The following is a 22283-nucleotide window of genomic DNA, read 5'->3' on the forward strand; positions in this document are numbered from 1 at the left end:
GCACTCCGAGGACATCCAGACGGACCCACCCCGCCCCATCCCCGCCTTCCAGCCCGAGGAGGAGGAGGAGGAGGAGCGGGAGGGGCACCCCGAGGGCATCCAGACGGACCCCCCCGCCCCATCCCCGCCTCCCAGCCCGGGAAGGAGGAGGAGGAGGAGGAGGAGGAGCGGGAGGGGGCACCCCGAGGTCATCCAGACGGACCCCCCCCTGGCCCATCCCCGCCCGGGAAGGAGGAGGAGGAGGAGGAGGAGGAGGAGGAGGAGGAGGAGGAGGAGCGGGAGGGGGCATCCAGACGGACCCTCCCCGCCCCATCCCCGCCTCCCAGCCCGGGAAGGAGGAGGAGCGGGAGGGGCACCCCGAGGGCATCCAGACGCCCCCCCCCCTCCCCGCTCTCCTTCAATAATACGCCCTGGCCGACCAACCCCGGCTCCTGGCTGAAACAAACCCCGCAGGGGAAGCCAGTTTTCCCTGTAGGGATGTTGTTGTTTTTTGGGGGGGGGACGGCTGGAGAGCCCCCCCCCCCCGCCCCTTTGCACCAAGCCCCGTGGGGAATGCGGGGGGGGGGTTCAGCGCCTGCAAGCGGGGTGGGAAGGGGGGGGAGTCTCCTCTGCAACGCCCCCTCCCCGGATCAGATCCTCCCCCCCTCTTAAGCCGATCTGACCCGGGGAGGGGGCGTTGCAGAGGAGACCCTCCCCCCTTCCCTTCCCCTCCCCGGCCAGCTGAGCCCAGTCCCGCCCCGCCAGGCGGAGCCGGCGGCCGGTCAGCTGAGCCTCCGGGGCGAGTCAGCAGCGGCTTCGTCGTCCCGGCCCGCCGAGAGGCAACAGCAGCCGCCGAACCAGCTTGCCGGCAACCGGGTTTCGAACCCGGCTTGCTCCCATCGCGGAGACCCCCCCCCCCCAAAGGGGGCGGCGAGTCGGGAGGGGCCGCTCCGACAGACCCCCGACACACCTGGGCCAGGTGAGGGATGCTGGCCCGGAGCCCCGGGGAAGGGAGGAGGTGAGCCGGGAAGGGGAATGGGGGGGTCTCTCCGCCAAAGGGGGGGCACCCCCTCCCCCCGAAGGAAGGCGGAGGATTGGGGGAGGGGGCAAGGCGGACCCCTCCCGAGGTTTCGTTGGGAAGCCGGATCCTTGCTTGGCTTCCCAGTCCGAATCCCCGGACACCTCTAGAAACACGGGTTGGGGAGGGGGGAGCAGTAGAAGACCCTTCCTCACCTCCCAATCGGGGTGGGGGTGAGTGGGGGGGCTTCGTCCCTTCCGTAGCTGTGCCCGCCTGGGACTACACTTCCCCAAATCCCCGGCTTCCGAGACTGGGAAGCCCCCGACTCCGGAGTCCTTGAAAAGCTTTACAACAGCCTAGTTAGGTCGGGCAAACGTTTGAACACCCACCCACCCACCCCCAAATTCTGGTTAAGTTCAGGTATCCCGGGGCTAAACTGACCAGCGAATCCTGCCTCCTCAAAGCCTGCTATAAGCTTGATGTCGGCTTGATGTCGGTCTGTTTGGCTTGAAAACAAACCGAGGTCTTTTCAGGACGATTTCGAAAGCAAAAGAAAATAATAACAACATCGCTCTTGAACTCGCTTCTTTCCTTGCACTGGTGAATCACCCAGGCCTGTGTTTTCCTGCTAGTTATCGTGATGATATTATTATTATTATTATTATTATTATTATTATTATTATTATTATTATTAGTAGTAGTAGTAGTAGTAGTAGTATTAGTAGTATTAGTAGTAGTATTAGTAGTAGTATTAGTAGTAGTATTAGTAGTATTAGTAGTATTAGTAGTATTAGTATTATTAGTATTAGTATTAGTATTATCATCATCATCATCATCATCATCATCATCATGTGCTTTTTTTGTAAAATTAAAAGATGCTGGAACTCCGTTCTGAGCATTCTATGAGAAAAAAAGCCCTGATTATTATTATTATTATTAGTAGTAGTAGTAGTAGTAGTATTAGTATTATCATCATCATCATCATCATCATCATGTGCTTTTTTTGTAAAATTAAAAGATGCTGGAACTCCGTTCTGAGCATTCTATGAGAAAAGCCCTTATTATTATTATTATTATTAGTAGTAGTAGTAGTAGTAGTAGTAGTAGTAGTATTAGTATTAGTATTATCATCATCATCATCATCATCATCATCATGTGCTTTTTTTGTAAAATTAAAAGATGCCGGAACTCTGTTCTGAGCATTCTATGAGAAAAAAAGCCCTGATGATGATGATGATGATGTTGATGATGATGATGATTATTATTATTATTATTATATTAATTTTCAACCAGCTGTACAAATGGTGGGGTGGGGTGCAGAGGCTTCCTTGACAGCCTATTTTGGGGAGGCGATTCTGAAGGCCAAAGTCTTCCAAATGGGGGGGGGGGAGGCAGCCAACAACCCACACACACACACTTCCATGCTGGCCAAGCGGTTTCCACTTGAAAAGTGCTGATAAGGTTTGATTGTGGCTTCTGACTCAGCTGATGCTTTGGGTCACATGCCAACATCTGGATGAGTCACAGCAAGAGAGGAGAGAGGGGGGGGTGTCCCCAGCCCAGGTCCCCTTTTCCAGCCAAGCCTGGGGTGGGGTGGGGGGGGGATTTAACCTCCACGGCAAAAAAAACGTAGCAGCGGCCTTTCAGATATACTGCCACTGAACACGGAGGCTCCGGTGAAATAAATTGGGTCACTTCGGTCTTTTAAAAACGTTGGGACAGAAAGCCGGCGGCAAGCTCGGCTCACGATATTTTATTTCACAACCTACTTTTAAATGTTCCCCGTAGAAGAACTAGAATATTATCTTTTTTAAAAAAATAATAATAATAATAATAATAATAAATTAATGCAAAGTTCCATTCGAGGAGAGACTGAAAACGATCCAGGGAAAAAGAATGGAAGGAAAAGGCGTTATTTTCTTTTAAAATCTTTTTCTTTCTTTCTTTCTGTTTCCTGCCGTTCACATTTTCATCTGCGGTTAGGCCAGGGGTCGGCAACCTCGGCTCTTTTATGACTCGTGGACTTCAACTCCCAGAATTCCTGAGCCAGCATAGCTGGCTCAGGAATTCTGGGAGTTGAAGTCCACGAGTCATAAAAGAGCCGAGGTTGCCGACCCCTGGGTTAGGCGGATCTCCAAAGGAGAATTCGCCCCCCCCCTCTCCTTCTTTTCCACAGGTTCCCGGTTCGGAATGGAGGGGGCTTCTTCGAATTTCCAATGACTGCCGGCACTTTATCCCCTGCCTGAGCCCCCCACCATGTTTGCTCATCCTCACCAGTTCGGCTTTCCCAGCGGGAACGCCTCGGACTGCGTCAACGGTTCGGAGTGGATCCTGGCCGTCTTCCACGAGTGCGCTCAGGATGGCCGGGACATCGCCAGCGTGGTGCTGGGCCTGGTCTCCATCGCCTGCTTTGCTGGAGCTTCCTTCCCGTAAGTGGGACGTGGGCTTCACTCGGCATCTGGAGCCAGCCTGGGAGGTTGGGGCTTGGGGTGCCAGTTGGCTGGCTTCCTTCCTTCCTTCCTTCCTTCCTTCCTTCCTTCCTTCCTTCCTTCCTTCCTTCCCGCCTTCGTTCCTTCCCGCCTTCCTTCCATTCCGTTCTTCTCGTTGCCTTCCTGTTTTCCTGTCTTATTTTTCCTTCCTTCCTTCCTTCCTTCCTTCCTTCCTTCCTTCCTTCCTTCCTTCCATTCTTCATTGCCGTTCTGTTTTCATTGTCTTCCTTATTTTTCATTTCCTTCCTTCCTTCTCACTGTCTTCCTTATTTCTTTTCATATTTCCTTCCTTCCTTCCTTCCTTCCCGCCTTCCTTCCATTCCGTTCTTCTCGTTGCCTTCCTGTTTTCCTGTCTTATTTTTCCTTCCTTCCTTCCTTCCTTCCTTCCTTCCTTCCTTCCTTCCTTCCTTCCTTCCCGCCTTCCTTCCATTCCGTTCTTCTCGTTGCCTTCCTGTTTTCCTGTCTTATTTTTCCTTCCTTCCTTCCTTCCTTCCTTCCTTCCTTCCTTCCTTCCTTCCTTCCTTCCATTCTTCATTGCCGTTCTGTTTTCATTGTCTTCCTTATTTTTCATTTCCTTCCTTCCTTCTCACTGTCTTCCTTATTTCTTTTCATATTTCCTTCCTTCCTTCCTTCCTTCCTTCCTTCCTTCCTTCCTTCCTTCCTTCCTTCCCGCCTTCCTTCCATTCCGTTCTTCTCGTTGCCTTCCTGTTTTCCTGTCTTATTTTTCCTTCCTTCCTTCCTTCCTTCCTTCCTTCCTTCCTTCCATTCTTCATTGCCGTTCTGTTTTCATTGTCTTCCTTATTTTTCATTTCCTTCCTTCCTTCTCACTGTCTTCCTTATTTCTTTTCATATTTCCTTCCTTCCTTCCTTCCTTCCTCATTGCAAGTAGCAATTTTCCCTTCCCTCCTTCCTTCTATTCTTCTCATTGCCTTCCTGCGATTTCTTATTGTCTTATTTTTTTCCTTCCTTCCTTCCTTCCCTCCTTCAATTCCATTCACTGCCTTCCTGTTTTCATTGTCTTCCTTATTTTTCATTTCCTTCCTTCCTTCCTTCTCACTGTCTTCCTTATTTCTTTTCATCTTTCCTTCCTTCCTTCCTCATTGCAGTAGCAAGAGGCCTTCTTTTTCCTTCCTTCCTTCCTTCCTTCCTTCCTTCCTTCCTCCCTCCCTCCCTCCCTCCCTCCCTCCCTCCCTCCCTTCCTTCCTTCCTTGGTTTGACTGACAAATACGTGGCTGCCCACTGGGGATGACAAAATGGAGATGACTCGTTTCCTGGGACCGGCCACACTTGGCTGTGGGCGGCTTTTGAAATATTCCCTCCAGCAACCGCAAAAAATGAATGCCCTCTCTCCTCAGAGTCTCTTCTGGAGGGGGGGGGCTAGTTTAGCTTCCTCCTCTGCAGAATGAGGCGATAAGGGGGGGGGGCTTGTCCCTATGGCCCCCAGCCCACAATAGTATAATTTAACTGACTTTCTCTGCTCCCTCTTAAATTCTTTCTCCCTCCATCTTTCCACGCAGTCAGTTCTACCTGGCTTGTAAAACCGGCATTATGGACCAGGCCTTGTCCGTTTACTTCCTGCTCGGATGGCTCGGAGGCGATTCGCTGAATTTAGTGGGGTCTTTCTTGGCCAATCAGCTGCCGCTACAGGTGAGAAGCTAAAAAAGCAGAGCTTAACCTGCACGGTTATGCTGGCCCGACCCCCGATCCTGAGAAAATGCCCAAAGCCGTAATTGCTGGGAGGGGGGTCCTTGGGGGGGGGGGTTTCCTTCCCCTCCCCTTATTTAGCCCTGTCTTCAAGCCAAGAAGTGAGGCGGTGGCTCAGTGGGTTAGGACGCTGAGCTTGTCGATCGGAAGGTCGGCAGTTTGGCGGGTCGAATCCCGAGTGCTGTGTAACAGAGTGAGCGCCTGTTACCCGTCCCAGCTTCTGCCAACCTAGCAGTTCGAAAGCACGTAAAAAGTGCAAGTAGAAAAATAGGGACCGCTCCGGTGGGAAGGTAACAGCGTTCCGTGCGCCTCTGGCGTCTAGTCATACCGGCCAAGTGACCACGGAGACGTCCTCGGACAAGCGCTGGCTCTTCGGCTTTGAAACGGAGATGAGCACCGGCCCCTAGAGTCGGAAACGACTAGCACACATGTGCAGGGGAACCTTTACCTTTACCTCAAGCCAAGACTTCTCTCTTAATTATCCCAGAATTCCCTAAGCTTCTCTTTCTTCTTCTTCTTCCCTAGGTCTACACTGCCATTTACTACGTGCTGGCGGACCTGCTCATGATCTCTCTCTACCTCTATTATAAAATCAAGAACCAAAACAGAGTCTGTAAGTTGGTGAGGGAGGGCACCAAGGTGGCAAAACACACAAAACTCCCATTTCTGAAATCGCCTTGTATGTCTCTCCCCCCTAAGATTTTGATTCTGGATCAGGACTTCAATACAAAGAATTCGTTGGATGCTAAACTGGGGGTAGTGGAGGGAATTGTGGTGTGGTTTTGGCTCAGTGGGTTAGGACGCTGAGCTTGTCAATCAGAAGGTTGGCAGTTTGGCGGGTTGAATCCCGAGTGCCGTGTAGCAGAGTAGAGCGCCTGTTACTCGTCCCAGCTTCTGCCAACCTAGCACTTCGAAAGCACGTAAAAATGCAAGGAGAAAAATAGGGACCACTCCGGTGGGAAGGTTACAGCGTTCCGTGCGCCTTTGGCGTCTAGTCATGCCGGCCACATGACCACGGAGACGTCCTCGGACAAGCGCTGGCTCTTCGGCCTTGAAACGGAGATGAGCACCGGCCCCTAGAGTCGGAAATGACTAGCACGCATGTGCGGGGGAACATTTAACTTTACCTTACCTAGGCATTCAGACAGATTTCTTTCCCTTTTTTATAATGGGAAGCTCTTAAAATGGACCAATCACTGCTGCTCCAACGGACAGCGCTTTTATTGGGAAGCACGTCTCTTTTTATCAAGAGGATCGGCGATCCCGGTGCCCCTAAACCAGGGTCTCCAGGTTGTCAGGAGACAACACATCCTTGCGCCTACAATGCCCTTTTGAGCCGAGGTTGAAATTGTGTGAGATTCCTGCTACTCGTACTAAGCTTTTCCCGCACTTCCTGCGAATTATCTCAAACAGACTTCCTCTCTGCACAAAACTGAATTCCCCTTGACCTTATCTCTCTCCGTTTCAGATCTGTTAGGTAAAGGTAAAGGTTCCCCCGCACATGCGTGCTAGTCGTTTCCGGCTCTAGGGGCCGGTGCTCATCTCCGTTTCCAAGCCGAAGAGCCAGCGCTTGTCCGAGGACGTCTCCGTGGTCATGTGGCCGGCATGACTAGACGCCAAAGGCGCACGGAACACTGTTCCCTTCCCACCGTAGTGGTCCCTGTTTTTCTACTTGCATTTTTACGTGCTTTCAAACTGCTAGGTTGGCAGAAGCTGGGACGAGTAACAGGCGCTCAGTCTGCTACGTGGCACTCGGGATTCGACCCACCAAACTGCCGACATTCTGATCGACAAGCTCAGCGTCCTAACCCACTGAGCCACCGCGTCCCAGATCTGTTAACACCCCCCCCTAAAGTTTTAAATCGGGTCGATTGCACGATAGCGACTCCTGTGGCAGGGTTTCTGCTTTCTGCTCCTCTCTCACCTTGGCAAAGCGGATGCCAGGAAACGATGCCGATGTCAGAAAAGCCCGTTTCCTTTCTAGTCAATTGTCAATTTTGGGACAGAACCCCCTCCCCCCCAAAAAAGAAGCAGAGCAAAGACAGACTTTAACTTCAAACGTATCTCCCTTTCTTAGTTTCGGCTTCGATCAATGCCGTCTTCGCAGTCGCAATCCTGGCAACCACGTTGACGCCCACCTGGCGGGGAGACCCTCCCTCTTCTCACCTGGGGGACGAGGGGAGGTTTAAAAGCCGGAGACTTCTGACCTCTGCAGACTACCAGTCGGACTGGGAGGTAACATTCTTCTCTTTCGGGCAGAACTGATCTTAAATGTCTTGCAAAGACCAAGCTGCACTTGCCAGGGGCGGCTTTGGGTTCAAGATCCACAGACAACAAATCCCATCGAAACGGTGGCGACAGAGGTTAGCAGTAGTTGGGGATTATGCTAAAGCAGGGGTCTTCAAACCTGGCCCTTTGATGACTTGTGGACTTCAACTCCCAGAATTCCTCGTGCCTGGCTGAGGAATTCTGGGAGTTGAAGTCCACAAGTCGTCAAAGGGCCAGGTTTGAAGACCCCTGTGCTGAAGTTGTCATGACCTCTTTCCTGGAGACCCCGCTGGACACAGGAAACTGAACGTCCAGCGAAAGAAGCCTGGCTGGCACTTTGCCAGTCATTTTGTGGCTCCTCCCCCTGGTTGTGCAATAATTGCTTTTCACAAGTGGAATTTCTCCCCCAAGTTAACAATTATTTCTAAATGTTTCTGGAGATTCTCGGTCATCCCGTCATACTTGTCCCAAAGATGTTTTTTTTCACGAAGCAACTGGACTTTCTTGTTTTACTCTGAAGACGTTTCGCTTCTCACCCAAGAAGCTTCTTCAGTTCTGGCTGGATGGTGGGGGAATGAGAAGATTTATACTCCTTGCAGAGAGCCGGTCATTTGCATCCTTTTAGAGGGTCCTTGAGGCCACTTGGAGGTTTATCTGTGCCCTCTCTGACCTCCTTTTTCAACCCAGCGGTCCTCTCTGTCCAAAATGTGGACTTTGCTGTCTTCGAAAGAGTGGCCTTTGTCTTTTTAAATGCAGATGGACGGCTGAACCTTTGTCTTGATCGTTCTCCCAATATTGTGCCGTATGCCAAAGTCCACATTTTGGACAGAGAGGGTCCAAAGTGGGATCAAAGAGGCCAACTACGTCAAAATGCCCTGTCTCCAGTCCACAACAGAGTCCTTTCAGCAGTTCCACACCCATTTGCACCACTCAGTTGACCCCGAGGACACAGATAAAACTTCCAGGTCGCCTCAACGACTCTCTAAAAAAGCATGCAAATGACCAGCTTTCTGCAAGGAGTATAAATCTTTCCATTCCCGACCATTCAGTCAGAACCTGAGGAAGCTTCTTGAATGAGAAGCGAAACGCCTTCAAAGGAAGACGAGAAAGTCTAGTTGCCTCGTGGGAAAAGCACCGTTGGGACAACTCTTTCTAAAGTTAAAAGTTCACCCCTTGGGTGGGAAAAATATTAGACAAAGGTTAGTGTTGGATTTGAGGTAGCCGGTGCATTCGTGGGAGGGGCAACGGGTGATCAAACCAACGCATGGACTAAAACACCCGTTGGTGAGTTTTCCCATTCAATTACTTCAAGCTGTTTCCTCCTGGATCCCACAGTGCCTGGCTGGGACCTTCTTTCTGCAGCATCCCATAACCGCTTTGTGTCTTTCCACAGCCTTTCAGCCAAAAGGAGATATGCGGCTTTGTGATCGGATCCACTTCTTCGGTGCTATACTTGCTTTCTCGGGTCCCTCAAATCTACACCAATGTAAGCGTTGCTCGAAGGGGAAGGGGCAAGGCCCACCTCAGAAAGGGGGGAGGGCATATTCCAGGGACCTGAAGAGGCCCCCAGACTCAATTTCCAGCTCTCTCTACGGAAGCAGGAAGTGTTTTTCAAGGCAGGGGTTAGGGTTTTAAGGCTTATGGACTTCAACTCCCAGAATTCCTCAGCCAGCCGTGTACGGCTGGCTGAGGAATTCTGGGAGTTGAAGTCCACAAGTCATAAAAGGGCCAAGTTTGAAGACCCCTGCCCTAACGTGTCTTTTGGAGCAAAAACCAATATAAGACCTTGTCTTATTTTGGGGAAAACACGGGGTTACTTCCAGCCCTGAGCATACAATTGCCAAGCCTGGTGCTGTAGCTAAAAGCAGAATATCTGAGATCTGTTGGAATAAAACGGGGGGTTTTAAGGCTATTCACGCACCCCTGATCTGACGAAGACAAGGAGATTGCATTTACCGCTGCATTATCCTGGCTTCAGTTCAGCTAGCTGTGCTCCCAGTGAATTGTGCAACCGAGTAAACTGGCTTAATGTAATAATCACAATTCAGAAGGCTGGGCGAAGCCGACATGTTGGGATTGACGATCCAGAAGCTCCTAAACCTCCCATCTGCCTTGCAGTTCAAGCGGAAATGCACTACCGGGATCTCTTACTCACTTTTTGCTCTGGTAATGCTGGGAAATTCGCTCTATGGCCTCAGCGTCTTGATGAAAAACCCGGATCCGGGGCAGACGGAAGGCAATTACGTGATCCACCATTTGCCGTGGCTGATTGGCAGCTTGGGCGTTCTCTCCCTTGACATCGTGGTATCCTTTTCTGGAATTGGGGGTGGCGGTGGTGTGTTTGTGTGTGTGTGTGTTAGGGGGCGTTTCTGCCTTTAAATGTGCCAAGTCCAGATTTGGTGCGACAGAATCCCTTAGGCAGGAAAATAGGAGAGCGCCGTAAGCTTTTGATTCAGAGACTTTCTGAACAGCAGCGTCAAAGTTGAGGTGGTAGCAAAAACAGTCCTGGGTCAATAGCACTAGCACTTAAGACTTATATACCGCTTCACAGTGGTTTACAGCCCTCTCTGAGCAGTTTACAGAGTCAGCCTGTTGCACCTCCAACAATCTGGGTCCTCATTTTACCGACCTCGGAAGGATGGAAGGCTGAGTAAAACCTTAAGCCGGTCAGGATCGAACTGCTGGCAGTGGGCAGAGTTTGCCTGCAATGCTGCCTTCTAACCACTGCACCCCCACAGCTGGCTTCCTTCCTTCCTTCCTTCCTTCCTTCCTTCCTTCCTTCCTTCCTTCCTTCCTTCCTTCCCAAGCAATAAGAGTTATATACTGCTACACAGTGCTTTACAGCCCTCTCTAAGCAGTTTAGCTACTATATTGGCCCCAAACAATCTAGGTCCTCATTTTACTGACCTCGGAAGGATGGAAGGCTGAGTCATCCTTAAGTCGGTCAGGATCAAACTCCTGGCTGTGGGCAGAGTCAGCCTTCAATGCTGTATTTTAACCACTGCATACCATGGATGGAAGGGAAGGGAAGGGAAGGAAGGAAGGAAGGAAGGAAGGACAATAGCCCTTAGACTTATATCCTGTTCCACAGTGCTTTACAGCCCCATCTAAGCGGTTTACAGAATCAGTCTGTTGCCCCCCAACAACCTGGGTCCTCATTTGACCAACCTCGGAAGGAAGGAAGGCTGAGTCAATCTTGAGCCGGTCAGGATCGAACTCCTGGCTGTAGGCAGAATTAATCTGCTGCTCTTATATAGTAATAGCACTTAGACTTATATACCACCTCACAGTGCTTTACAGCCCTCTAAGTGGTTTAGTGTTGAGCTCTCTGTCTCACACGCACACACACTTTTTGAGGCTGCTCACAGGATGATGAGAAACCCATCCGTTTGAGGTATTGGCTAACGAGCGCTACAACTTGGCAATGAACGTGGCTGCCCCAATTCTGCCCTGGCACGCGACTCTCCAGAGATTTCAGCCCCGTCCTTTGAAGAAGGCAGCAAACACGGGGAAAGAGTTTCCTTTATCTTTTAAGCCTCTCGTAGCCAACGGTGGGTGCCGGCCCGCTCCCAGGAGCAGCAAACCTTAATTCTTCCTCTTCAGATTTCGTTCCAATTCCTGGCCTATCGTCGGAGGCGGTTGCCGGTCCTGGAAGAGAGAGAGGCTCTCTTGGGCAAAGAGGAGGACCCCGTGGAAAGCTGAACGGCGCCAGGATCGGGTCTCGGCTGCGTTTTGGGATCCCAGTCCTCTTGCGACTCTAGAAAGACCTGGCCTTTCTCTACTCTAGGAAAATGCTTCGCCCTCGGGAAAGTCGCGCCTTACGAGATCCTGTCCTACCTCTCAAGAGATTACTCCTTTTGGGGGGGGGTGCAGGAGGGGGAGGAAAGAGGGGAGGGAAAAAAAAAGGAAGAATGAACATTGAGACCGTATAGACTGCAATGAGGAGGAAACTTTCCCAACGAAATTTCCCCACCTCACCTCCCATTCCCCCAAAGGGAAAACTTGTTAATTTATGAAATAGAACTCTTGGTGGGGGGGGGGGAAGAGACACCCCAAAACCCAAAGGAATTCAGTACCCAGCTGCCTGGATCTCGTTGAGGCTCGAGAATAAAAGGAGGCTGGGAGGGAGGGGGTGGGTGGTCTTTTTTGTCACACAACGGGCATTTTTTTTTTTTGTAGACGTGGAGAAATAAATAAGAATATTCCCACCAGCCCAGCGTGAGTGGATATGGGTTCTTTGCTTAACCCTACAGACCAGGGCTCCCCGACACCCCCCCCACACACACACACACTTGGTCCGTGGACCGGCTCCAGTCCCCACCGTGCCGGATACTGGCCCACCCAAACAAGCACAGCCCTGTCGGCGGGATGCAGGCGGCACGCAAAACCACGCGCCCTCCAGTCCGCGCGGAAACCTCCACACGGAACCGGTCCCCAAAAAGGTTGGGGGGGCGGCCCCGCTGCTATAGACCCTCTTCTCTCACCCTGCAAGCAGCGGTGGGTGGGCTTCAGCTTTCCCACCGCCACCGCCCCCTTTTTTTTCTTTGCAAAGCAAGGGCAGCTAAGAGGGAAGCTTCCTTGCTGCTTTTCCAGATAACTAGGATCCTCGGCAGAGTTTGCAGAGGTGCCCTCTGAGCTGGCTTGTTCTCTTGCAGACGTTTCATTGCCCAAACTAGGTAACGACGTCATCAGTGCTAGGAAGGATCGGGGTTTGCTGTCAGGTTTATATTCTAGTGGTTGGCCCCGTCACAATTTTTTTTTGGGGGGGGGGATGTCTTCAGTTTCTTTGGTTAGGCCAGTTATGACTCATGGACTTCAACTCCCAGAATTCCTCAGCCAGCATGGAGGAACTACGGCCCCTTCATGACTCGTGGACTTCAACTCCCAGAATTCCTCAGCCAGCATGGTGGAACTACGGCCCCTTCATGACTCGTGGACTTCAACTCCCAGAATTCCTCAGCCAGCATGGAGGAACTACGGCCCCTTCGTGACTCGTGGACTTCAACTCCCAGGATTCCTCAGCCAGCATGGGGGAACTACAGCCCCTTCATGACTGGTGGACTTCAACTCCCAGAATTCCTCAGCCAGCATGGAGGAACTACGGCTCCTTCGTGACTCGTGGACTTCAACTCCCAGGATTCCTGAGCCAGCATGGGGAAACTATGGCCCCTTCATGACTTATTTATTTTATTGAATTTGTATACCGCCCTATTCCCGTAGGACTCAGGGCGGTTTACAGGGCAGTTAAAACCATGAATGCAAAAAATGAAAAACAAATAAAACAATTAAATTCAAACCCCAAGAGCAAATCTAAAACCCAGTTAAATTAACAACCCCACAGTCTGGACCAAACAGATTGAAGAGCCAAGTTTTCAGGTCCCGGCGAAATGAGCGAAGGTCGGGGGCAGTCCTAAGTTCTGTGGGTAGTTGGTTCCATAGGGCAGGCGCACCCACAGAGAACGCCCTTCCCCTGGGAATAACCCGCCGGCATTCATTAACCGGCGGTACCCTGAGAAGGCCCTCCCTGGGGAAGGAAAGCTTGGAAACCTCTCCCTTTCCCCTCAGCGTGGCCGGCTCAGGAATTCGGGGAGTTGAAGTCCACAAGTCATAAAGCGGCCTAAGGCTCCTTTATGACTCGTGGACTTCAACTCCCAGAATGCGTGAGCCAGCCTGGCTCAGCTTGGAAACCTCTCCCTTTCCCCTCAGCGTGGCCGGCTCAGGAATTCTGGGAGTTGAAGTTCACAAGTCATAAAGCGGCCTAGGCCAGGGGCAGGCAAACCTGGCTCCTTTATGACTCGTGGACTTCAACTCCCAGAATGCGTGAGCCAGCCTGGCTCAGCTTGGAAACCTCTCCCTTTCCCCTCAGCGTGGCCGGCTCAGGAATTCTGGGAGTTGAAGTTCACAAGTCATAAAGCGGCCTAGGCCAGGGGCAGGCAAACCTGGCTCCTTTATGACTCGTGGACTTCAACTCCCAGAATGCCTGAGCCAGCATGGCTCAGCTTGGAAACCTCTCCCTTTCCCCTCAGCGTGGCCGGCTCAGGAATTCGGGGAGTTGAAGTCCACAAGTCATAAAGCGGCCTAAGGCTCCTTTATGACTCGTGGACTTCAACTCCCAGAGTGCGTGAGCCAGCCTGGCTCAGCTTGGCAACCTCTCCCTTTCCCCTCAGCGTGGCCAGCTCAGGAATTCTGGGAGTTGAAGTTCACAAGTCATAAAGCGGCCTAGGCCAGGGGCAGGCAAACCTGGCTCCTTTATGACTCGTGGACTTCAACTCCCAGAATGCCTGAGCCAGCATGGCTCAGCTTGGAAACCTCTCCCTTTCCCCTCAGCGTGGCCGGCTCAGGAATTCTGGGAGTTGAAGTTCACAAGTCATAAAGCGGCCTAAGGCTCCTTTATGACTCATGGACTTCAACTCCCAGAGTGCCTGAGCCAGCATGGCTCAGCTTGGAAACCTCTCCCTTTCCCCTCAGCGTGGCTGGCTCAGGAATTCTGGGAGTTGAAGTCCACCAGTCATAAAAGAGCCGAGGTTGCCCTATCCCTGTGCTAACGAGACAATCCACCAGCCCAAAAGGAAAGAAAAAGGCCCCAGCACCTCTCCACCAGCAATCAGCACCCAGACCAGCATAGATTTAACTCCCTAGGTCAGGGGTAGGCAACCTCGGCTCTTTTATGACTCATGGACTTCAACTCCCAGAATTCCTCAGCCAGCTTGGCTGGCTCAGGAATTCTGGGAGTTGAAGTCCATGAGTCATAAAAGAGCCGAGGTTGCCTACCCCTGCCCTAGGTTAACATCAAGCCAACAATCCAGTCACCAGGACCCCAATCAAGACACTGCCAAAGAAGCCAACAGCAAACAGACTCTTTTAAGGCCACCCACAAGCAACATGGACAGGGCAAGCCAGCAGACGATAAACTGACAGCAAACAGCAAACTCCTTACTAGCCCTGATGATGTTCCCTAGTTGGGTCACGAGACGTCTGCAAGGAAACAACCCAGCCCAGTGAGCACCGAGCTACATGTCAACCCCGAGCTACAAATATTCTCCTTTATCAAGAGTTGGCAGCGCAGCGTGTCTGAGGCTTGCGACGTTTAGAAGTAGACTGCCTCTGGCTAGGGAGGTTCTCTCCAGTCCCACTCCCTTCTGCGCATTATAAAACCTCTTTTTTCCATACATAACAGGACTGTCTTGAGATGGGGAAGCAGGTTCTATGCGGGCGTAAATATTTCAGGCCAGCTGGCTCTAGAAAAATACAAAAACCTAAGATAACGCTGGCCTCAGCTTATAAAGAAAATTTATATAAAATGTTTTACCCGTGGCATCTTCCCTCCCCCAGGACGATTAGCCAAAATGTACAAGACAATATCCCCTAGCTAATGTTGGAAGTGTTCCGAAGAATTAGGTACTTATTTTCATGTTTGGTGGTCCTGTAATAAGACGCAAAAGTATTGGCAAAGGATACGGATATGGTTAGAAGAAATATCGGGATGGAGAGTAGATTATAGACCAGAATTTTTCCTACTAGGCAGAACAATAGAGAAGCATACCAAAGAAGAGTTATACATAATGATACACATCATCACAGCAGCGAGAATGACGTTCGCCCAGAAATGGAAAAACAGTGAAACACCGGACCAGAGTGAAGTGATAAAATAAAATTTGGGCCTGCGCAGAAAATGGACAAGTTAACTTTGGAAATTAAAAATGAAGATCAGTCCGATTACTACAAAATTTGGAATAAGTTTTTACCTCTGGTGGGAAGAGAAAGGAAGGTCTCAGCAGAAATCTACAGGATGCTGACTTCACGTGTTACTAGAATAAGGTGGTTGATAAGATCGAGTGTTGTATAACTGTATATAAATGATATGTACATAAAGTGTACAGATGTATAAAGTAAAGGTAAAGGTTCCCCCGCACACGCATGCTAGTCGTTTCCGACTCTAGGGGCCGGTGCTCATCTCCGTTTCAAAGCCGAAGAGCCAGCGCTTGTCCGAGGACGTCTCCGTGGTCATGTGGCCGGCATGACTAGACGCCAAAGGCGCACGGAACGCTGTTACCTTCCCACCGGAGCGGTCCCTATTTTTCTACTTGCATTTTTTACGTGCTTTCGAACTGCTAGGTTGGCAGAAGCTGGGACGAGTAACAGGCGCTCACTCTGCTACGCGGCGCTCGGGATTCCACCCGCCAAACTGCCGACCTTCCGATCGACAAGCTCAGCGTCCTAACCCACTGAGCCACCGCGTCCCTATGGATAGATGTATATAAAACACAAACATGATGTAAGACAAGAAGGAATGTCAGACCGTTAACACCTTGCCCAAAGTTTTAAATCATAAAAAAAAGAAAAAAGAAAAATACAAAACTTAAAAGGTTAACGAACCCGAAAAGCCTTAGCTGTGAGAAATGAGGTAGGGGGGGAGGGTATCACGAAGAATTTTTTTTCCCAACTGGCAGGTGAGAAGCCGAAGAAGGTGCCAGGCTATGCTTAGGAGCAGACAAAGGAGGGGAAAAAAAACACATTTCTGTTAAAAAAAAAGCGCCATTCGTTTTTTGAAGCACTTCGCCCATCCCTCCCTCCCGCCCCCTCCAACCCCCCACCCACAGGCTACGACCTGCCAATCAAAAGCTGGACCCCTTGACAGTTGGGAGCAGTCAAGAGAAGGAGTCGGAAACGGCCGAGCACCCATGGACGATTTTTGCATTTATTTATTTTTTTTAAAGATTTTATTTCATTTCATTTTTCCTGTTTTAAGGATGGAGGCTCAAGTAGAAGATGTAGATTCCAAGTTAAGCGTTAACATATTTAAAAAATAATAATAACCAGTCTTTCGGCATTCCGTAGAAATCAAGAACAAGTCAAAAGCAGCACACCGCAGCCTCTCTCGGATGGAAAGCAGAACCGGTGTGTGTGTGTGTATGTGTGAATCTGGCCAGCTTTTCACAGATCACTTTTGGGGGGGGAAGCTGCCCCCCCCCACACACACACACCCGTCCTCCTTTCTCAACCTTTCTCCCAAACATACACCAAACACATTTTCCACAATGGTTTTTCTTCCTGCTTTCGCAAACCATGGTATTTAATAAAGGGGGTTTTTTTTTTGTTTCGTTTTGCTTCTTGTACATTTTTTACACCAATATAACAAAATATGGGGTGGGGGTGGAGGAAAGCAGTGGGAGACGGGGGGGGCGCACCAAGAAAAAAAAAAGGAAGAAGAAAAAAAAAGAAAGAAAGACGATCGGTAGAAATATGCATGTCAAACATAAGGCCCAGAAGGGAAAAGCACAAATCTCAGAGAAGTTTCTCCCCCCTCCCCCAAAAAAAAAATAAAAAAAGAAAGAAAATACATTTTTGCAAGGCTGTGGCAATAAGACAGTGGAAATTAAGCTACTACAGACCACCGCGCGCCTCCCCACACACGCACACGCACACGCCTCGCGCACGCAAAAAGGTTTGTACAGCTTGATTTGGGATGGTGGGGAAATAAAATGGAGGGTTTTTTTAATTTTTATTTTTTTAAGGAGTTGGAAGAATTGTTGTACGCAGGAAATGAAAATAAGGGGGGGGGGGAGGAAGAGGAGGCCAGGGAGGAAAAAAAAAGATTCCTAAGGAAGGGTGGGTGGGTGGGTGGGGGCTAATGATTGCATGGCGTGTCTTGTTAGCATCGTCAAAGGGGTGTGGGGGGGTTGGGGGGGGTGTATACTGCTTTCTAACTTTGCTGTTTTCTCTTCAATGCCTCCACCAGGTCGTTCTTCAGAGCTTCCTGCTTCGATTTGTCCGCAAATGTCTGCACAGACCTAGAGGAGAAAAAGAAACAGGGGGGGGTTAAGGAGGAAGATGGGGCAGGGGTGGGGTGGGGTGGGGTGGGCAGCCCCCAGGGGGGAGGGCGAAGTTGCTGAGGACAGCGGCAGCTTCTGGCTAATTTTTTTCCCCACCCACACCCCCCAACAAGCAGCATCTCCGACACAACGTCCCTCGTGCTTCCCGCAATTCGCCACGAGATCCCCGGAGCCGAGTTCCAGCACACCGTTAGTAGCATTCGGAGGAGGAGGGGGGGAGGGGAGAGAGCTGGTCCATCGTAACGTTCAGCGGTCGTTAAACGAGGGCTATATCTGTACGCAGCAGCCTAGTCGGTGGGGAGGGGAGGGGTTGAAATCGGTCGCAAAAAAAAAAAAACCACACCGGCGCGCACACACGCACGGACAGACACGCACACGCACACACCCGTGTCCGCCGCACTCTCACGTGCAAGGCAAAGGGGAGCAACCTCAAGACTTATTTATAAGGAGGCTTCCTCCGTCCTTTCCCTTAAAAAAATAATAAAATAAAATAAAAAATAAACAACAACAACAGAACTTGCAAGGATTAGGAGTTAGTTGGTGCGAAGGCCGTGTTTTCCCCGTCCCGGGCGGACGCTCTCGGTCGAGGTGAGTGGTGTTTTAGTGCCAAGGTGCCTTGTAAGCCAGTTTCAGCAGGGGGACGGGGTGGGGGGGGTGGGGGGAGGACGGAGGTGGAGGGGGGCTGTACCTGAGCTGGCTTAGTTATCTGGCTGAATGTACATCTGCCGCTGAGTGAGAACCTGGAGAGCTCCCTCTGCAATTGCTTATACTTTTGGTTGTCGGGAATAGCGTCAATTGATCTGGAGCGAGCCAGCGAGAGAGAGAGAGCGGGGTGGAGACGGAAGAAGGGAGCCAGACCAGGAAGGAAAGAAAAGGTCAGACAAGTTTGGCAGGGAGGAAAAAAACGAGGAAGATGGCAGAGTGGCCATGTGTGCGTGTCAAGAGCAGAGAGAGAGAGAGAGAGAGAGAGAGAGAGAGAAGAGAGAGAGAGAGAGAGAGAGAGAGAGAGAGGAAAAAAAACGGAGGCCGGACCAGCAGTTTGCAGACTTCGGGTGCCGAAATCCACGGGTTTCGTAGACGAAAGAGAGAACAGAGGAACGGAAGACTGGTAGCCCCTTCATCCCGAGCTTTCCTTCCGTCTGTTCCCGGCAAACTTATCATCCTACCCTCTGCTCCAGCTGGTTGAACTGGAGAAGCCGGCACCACCATCAGGCACGGCCGGGCAACTCTGCTGTAGTAGGCGATGGGGGCCGGGTTTGCAAAAGGAGAGAGAAGCCCGACCCCAAACGGGCCCTTCTGACTGAGGGACTGACACCACGCTCCACCCGACCGCCATCTTCTGCGTCGGCCAATCGACGCAGAACAGATCGGAGAAAGTGGGGAAAGGCTTAAGAGAAGGCAGGCGGGGTCAACCAATCTGTCCTTCTGGGACAGTGGGAGACAACTATGAGAGAATAACGGAGCGGGAAGGGAGCCTGGAGGTCTTCTAGTCCAACCCACCCACCCCTCCTGCTCACGCAGGAGCCCGTGGACCGTTTCGAACAAATACAGAAGTGTATAAAAGAGAGAAAAAAGAGCACAGTACTGCAGTCCATCCCTTACCTCAGCCCGTTGACAATGTCCTTTGTCTTTCCAAAATAAATCTCGTTCAGCGTACTTCTGATTTATTCTCCATATCCTAGAAGGGGAGAGGGAGGGAGGGAGGGAAGCAGGGACAGATGGAGAAAGAGGGAGGGAGGGAGAGGGAGAGAGGGAGGGGAGAGGGACAGATGGAGAGGGAGAGGGAGGGACAGATGGAGAGAGAGAGGAGGGAAGGAGGGAGAGGGAGGAAGAGAGGGACAGATGGAGAGGGAAAGAGGAAGGAGAGGAGAGAGGGAGGGAGAGGGAGGGGGAGGGACAGATGGAGGAGGGAAGGAGAGAGGGAGAGAGAGGGAGAAGAGGGGAGGGAGAAAGAGGGAGGGTCAGATGGAGAAAGGGAGGGAGGGGGAGAGAGGGAGGGACAGATGGAGAGAGGGAGAGGGAGGGAGGAAGGGACAGATGGAGAGGGAAAGAGGGAAGGAGAGGGAGAGAGGGAGGAGAGGGAGGGGGAGGGACAGATGGAGGAGGGAAGGAGAGAGGGAGAGAGAGGGAGAGAGAGGGAGGGAGAAAGAGGGAGGGTCAGATGGAGAAAGGGAGGGAGGGGAGAGAGAGGGAGGGACAGATGGAGAGAGGGTGAGGGAGGGAGGAAGGGATAGATGGAGAGGGAGAGAGGGAGGGAGGGGGAGAGAGAGGGAGGGACAGATGGAGAGAGGAAGAGGGAGGGAGGGGGAAGGAGAGAGGGAGGGAAGGAGAGGGAAGAAGAGGGACAGATGGAGAGGGAGAGAGAGGGAAGGAGAGGGAGGGGGAGGGAGCGACAGATGGAGGAGGGAGGGAAGGAGAGAGGAGAGGGAGAAAGAAAGGGACAGATGGAAAGAGAGGGAGGGAGGAGGGAGGGGGAGGGAGAGATGGAAAGAGGAGAGGGGAGAGGGAGTGAGGGAGAGGGAGACAGATGGAGGGAGGGAAGGAGAGAGGGAGAGGGAGGGAGGGAGAGAGAAAGAGAGGGAGGGACAGATGGAAAGAGGGAGGGAGAGGCAGGGGAGGGAGGGGGAGGGAGGGAGGGGGAGGGAGGGGGAGGAGGGAGGGAGAGGGAGGCAGAGGAGGGAAGGAGAGAGGGGGAGAGAGAGAGAGAGAGAAAGAACTCACGGTCACCTCAGCTCAAACGCTCTTCTCTCCTCTATTTCCAGTGTTCATTTTAATCTAACCCTCATTCCTCCATCCTCCCTTTCAGCCTGTAAACCCTCCGGCCAGACTCCCTCTGGGCGATTCTTAAGAGAAAAGCACGGAAGGGAGAATAAAAACAGGAATCCCGCAGGGAGGAGAGCGTTCCCCCCCACCCCGTTCACGGTCAGGAGGGAACTTGGCCACAAGGGGGGCGGCGGGCAGCCACCGAAAGAAAGGGCGTTTCACACACACACACACACACACACACACACACACACAAGTTCCACTGGCTCTTTCCAGCCTTGGTGCCCGGCACACGTTTCGAGGGCAGCTGCCCAAATTTCTCATCGTCCAGGCACCAACCTTGCGAGGTGGGACCACGGGCGGCCTCTCCACCTTCCCAAACGGGAGCAAGGCAGAAATAAACAACTTCTCAAGGAGAGATAGGCAAAAGGGCCGGCATTGCAGTTTGCTTATCGATTGGTTCAAAAGATTTGACTTTGGGGGAACTTGTCACCACACACCACCACCACACACACACACACACACACACACACCCATCTTTGGCATCAGAGACACCGGAAGGGAGATAGCAAGTCTCGGCAAGGGGTCGAAACAAGGAAAATACATCTCTGTACACACAGACACAGACACAGACACACACACACACACACACACACACACACACACACACACACACACGGAGAAGTGGGCACCTCCTCTGGCCTGCCAGCCAGCTCCCTTTGTAATCGACTCTGCGAAAGCAGGACCGAGGATAGGACGGTTCAGACGGACCAAAATACAGGTGTGAGCCCCAGACCTGCTTTTCAAGCCGCTCCGGCTCTTGGGCTGCTAGTTGCCCCCGCTAGCAAAACTGGAAGGTCAAAGGTCAGGAGCCAAGGGCCCCTCCCGCCCATTTCTCCCGAGCCCACCGCCCGGGGGGGGGGGCGGAAGCAAGGGGCTTACCTCAACCAGACGGCCAATGTTGGCTATATGCGGAGAGGAATCGCTCACACGTCTCGTCTTTTTCCATCTGGGAAGAAAGGAAGGGAAAAGCTGCTGAGGAGGAGGGAAAGGAGGAGGAGGAGGAGGAGGAGGAAGAGGACTGTGTGGTCTTTGGTGCCCTCTGAGCCTGGTGGTTTTCTGGCACGACATTTCATGACCCAACTAGGGAACATCATCAGTGCTGAAAGAGAGTGGGGTTTGCAAGGAGGAGGAGGAGGAGGAGGAGGAGGAGGAGGAGGAGGAGGAGGAGGAGGAGGAAGACGACTGTAGTGGTCCTTGGTGGTGTCTGAGCCTTGTAGTTTTCCTTCAGACATTTCATGACCCAACTAGATAACATCATCAGTGCTACAAAGGAGGAGAGGAGGAGGAGGAGGAGGAGGAGGAGGAGGAGGAGGAGGAGGAGGAGGCCGGCTGCAGAGCCTCACCTGCCCAGGGGTCAGCAGAAGTGAGGCTGACCTCCTCCCCAGAGGAAAACACTCATCCCATCCCAACCCACATATGGGACAAGATTAATGTGCCCAGCAGCCTTCTGGCGGAGTGTGTGTGGGGGGTGAAACCTAGTTGGTGAAGACAAACCAGGATGGAGCCAAGGTCCCTCTCTGCCCCCCCACTCTTTCCACAAAGGCCACGCGAGGAATGTGCCTGCAATGGGTGGTGGTGGTGGTCTTTGAAGGAGGGGGGAGGCGAAACCCTGCGTCTCCACCACCCAACCCACCCCGCCCCCCCCAACAGCAGAGGGAGGCCTGATGCGGGGGTGGGGGGGCAAGTAATTTAATCCGAGTGCCTTCCAGGCAAGCAATAACCACCGGCAGCCCCAATTAGCTGGCCGAGTCATGTGTGTGTGTGTGTGTGTGTGTGTTTTAACCCACAAAAGGGAGACGGGAGGGAGATTTATTTATTTATTTATTTATTTTAATCCCATTTATATCCGCCCTTCTCCGAAGACTCAGGGCGGCTTACAAGCTTAGCAGTAGCCTTCATTCTATGTGTATGCCTGCTTGTTAGGGCTTCCCCCCCCCAAGCGGCATTATTACAAAGTCAGCTTAATTGCCCCCAACAATCTGGGTCCTCATTTTACCTACCTGGGAAGGATGGAAGGCTGAGTCAACCCTTGAGCCTGGTGGGACGGGAACCTGCACTAATGGCAGGCAGCTGGTGTTACTTAAGGAGGCATTATTAAATTAAAAATTAGCCCACTGCTCCACCAAGGCTCTATCTAGATTAAGGCCTTTGTTTCACTGGGTGTGG

The 22283-nt window shown here is 51.8% G+C and overlaps 1 protein-coding gene and 1 long non-coding RNA gene across 3 annotated transcripts; one reads left to right on the top strand and one right to left on the bottom strand.

Annotated features, from left to right (window-relative positions):
• The first annotated feature begins 775 nt into the window (after nucleotides 1-775).
• SLC66A1 (solute carrier family 66 member 1) lies at nucleotides 776-11669 on the top strand. Of its 2 annotated transcripts, none has more exons than XM_083380178.1 (8): nucleotides 776-997; nucleotides 3174-3426; nucleotides 5004-5133; nucleotides 5716-5803; nucleotides 7268-7425; nucleotides 8852-8944; nucleotides 9577-9762; nucleotides 11062-11669. In XM_083380178.1, the coding sequence occupies exons 2-8, from the start codon at nucleotides 3254-3256 to the stop codon at nucleotides 11158-11160; spliced, it is 927 nt and encodes a 308-aa protein (XP_083236304.1). In that variant the 5' UTR covers nucleotides 776-997; nucleotides 3174-3253; the 3' UTR covers nucleotides 11161-11669. The 2 variants fall into 2 exon arrangements, with proteins under 2 accessions (XP_083236304.1, XP_083236303.1); XM_083380177.1 differs by having other exon boundaries at nucleotides 777-958.
• Nucleotides 11670-16142: 4473 nt separating this feature from the next.
• LOC310650595 lies at nucleotides 16143-21128 on the bottom strand. Its single transcript, XR_014494401.1, has 3 exons — nucleotides 20997-21128; nucleotides 18894-18969; nucleotides 16143-17249 (listed from the first exon to the last, which is right to left on the bottom strand). It is a non-coding gene; the product is annotated as an uncharacterized lncRNA (long non-coding RNA).
• Between the last annotated feature and the right edge of the window lie 1155 nt (nucleotides 21129-22283).

Source organism: Vipera ursinii (assembly GCF_947247035.1).
Source record: "Vipera ursinii genome assembly, contig: scaffold_223, whole genome shotgun sequence".
NCBI classification, from domain to species: Eukaryota; Metazoa; Chordata; class Lepidosauria; order Squamata; family Viperidae; genus Vipera; species Vipera ursinii.

What these genes read in the sequence shown, in the direction of transcription:
- SLC66A1 (XM_083380178.1), top strand. Translation starts at nt 3,254, where the DNA reads ATGTTTGCTCATCCTCACCAGTTCGGCTTTCCCAGCGGGAACGCCTCG. An exon ending in TTTGCTGGAGCTTCCTTCCC is followed by an intron (nt 3,427 to 5,003) that starts GTAAGTGGGACG and finishes CTTTCCACGCAG; the next exon opens with TCAGTTCTACCTGGCTTGTA. An exon ending in CCAATCAGCTGCCGCTACAG is followed by an intron (nt 5,134 to 5,715) that starts GTGAGAAGCTAA and finishes CTTCTTCCCTAG; the next exon opens with GTCTACACTGCCATTTACTA.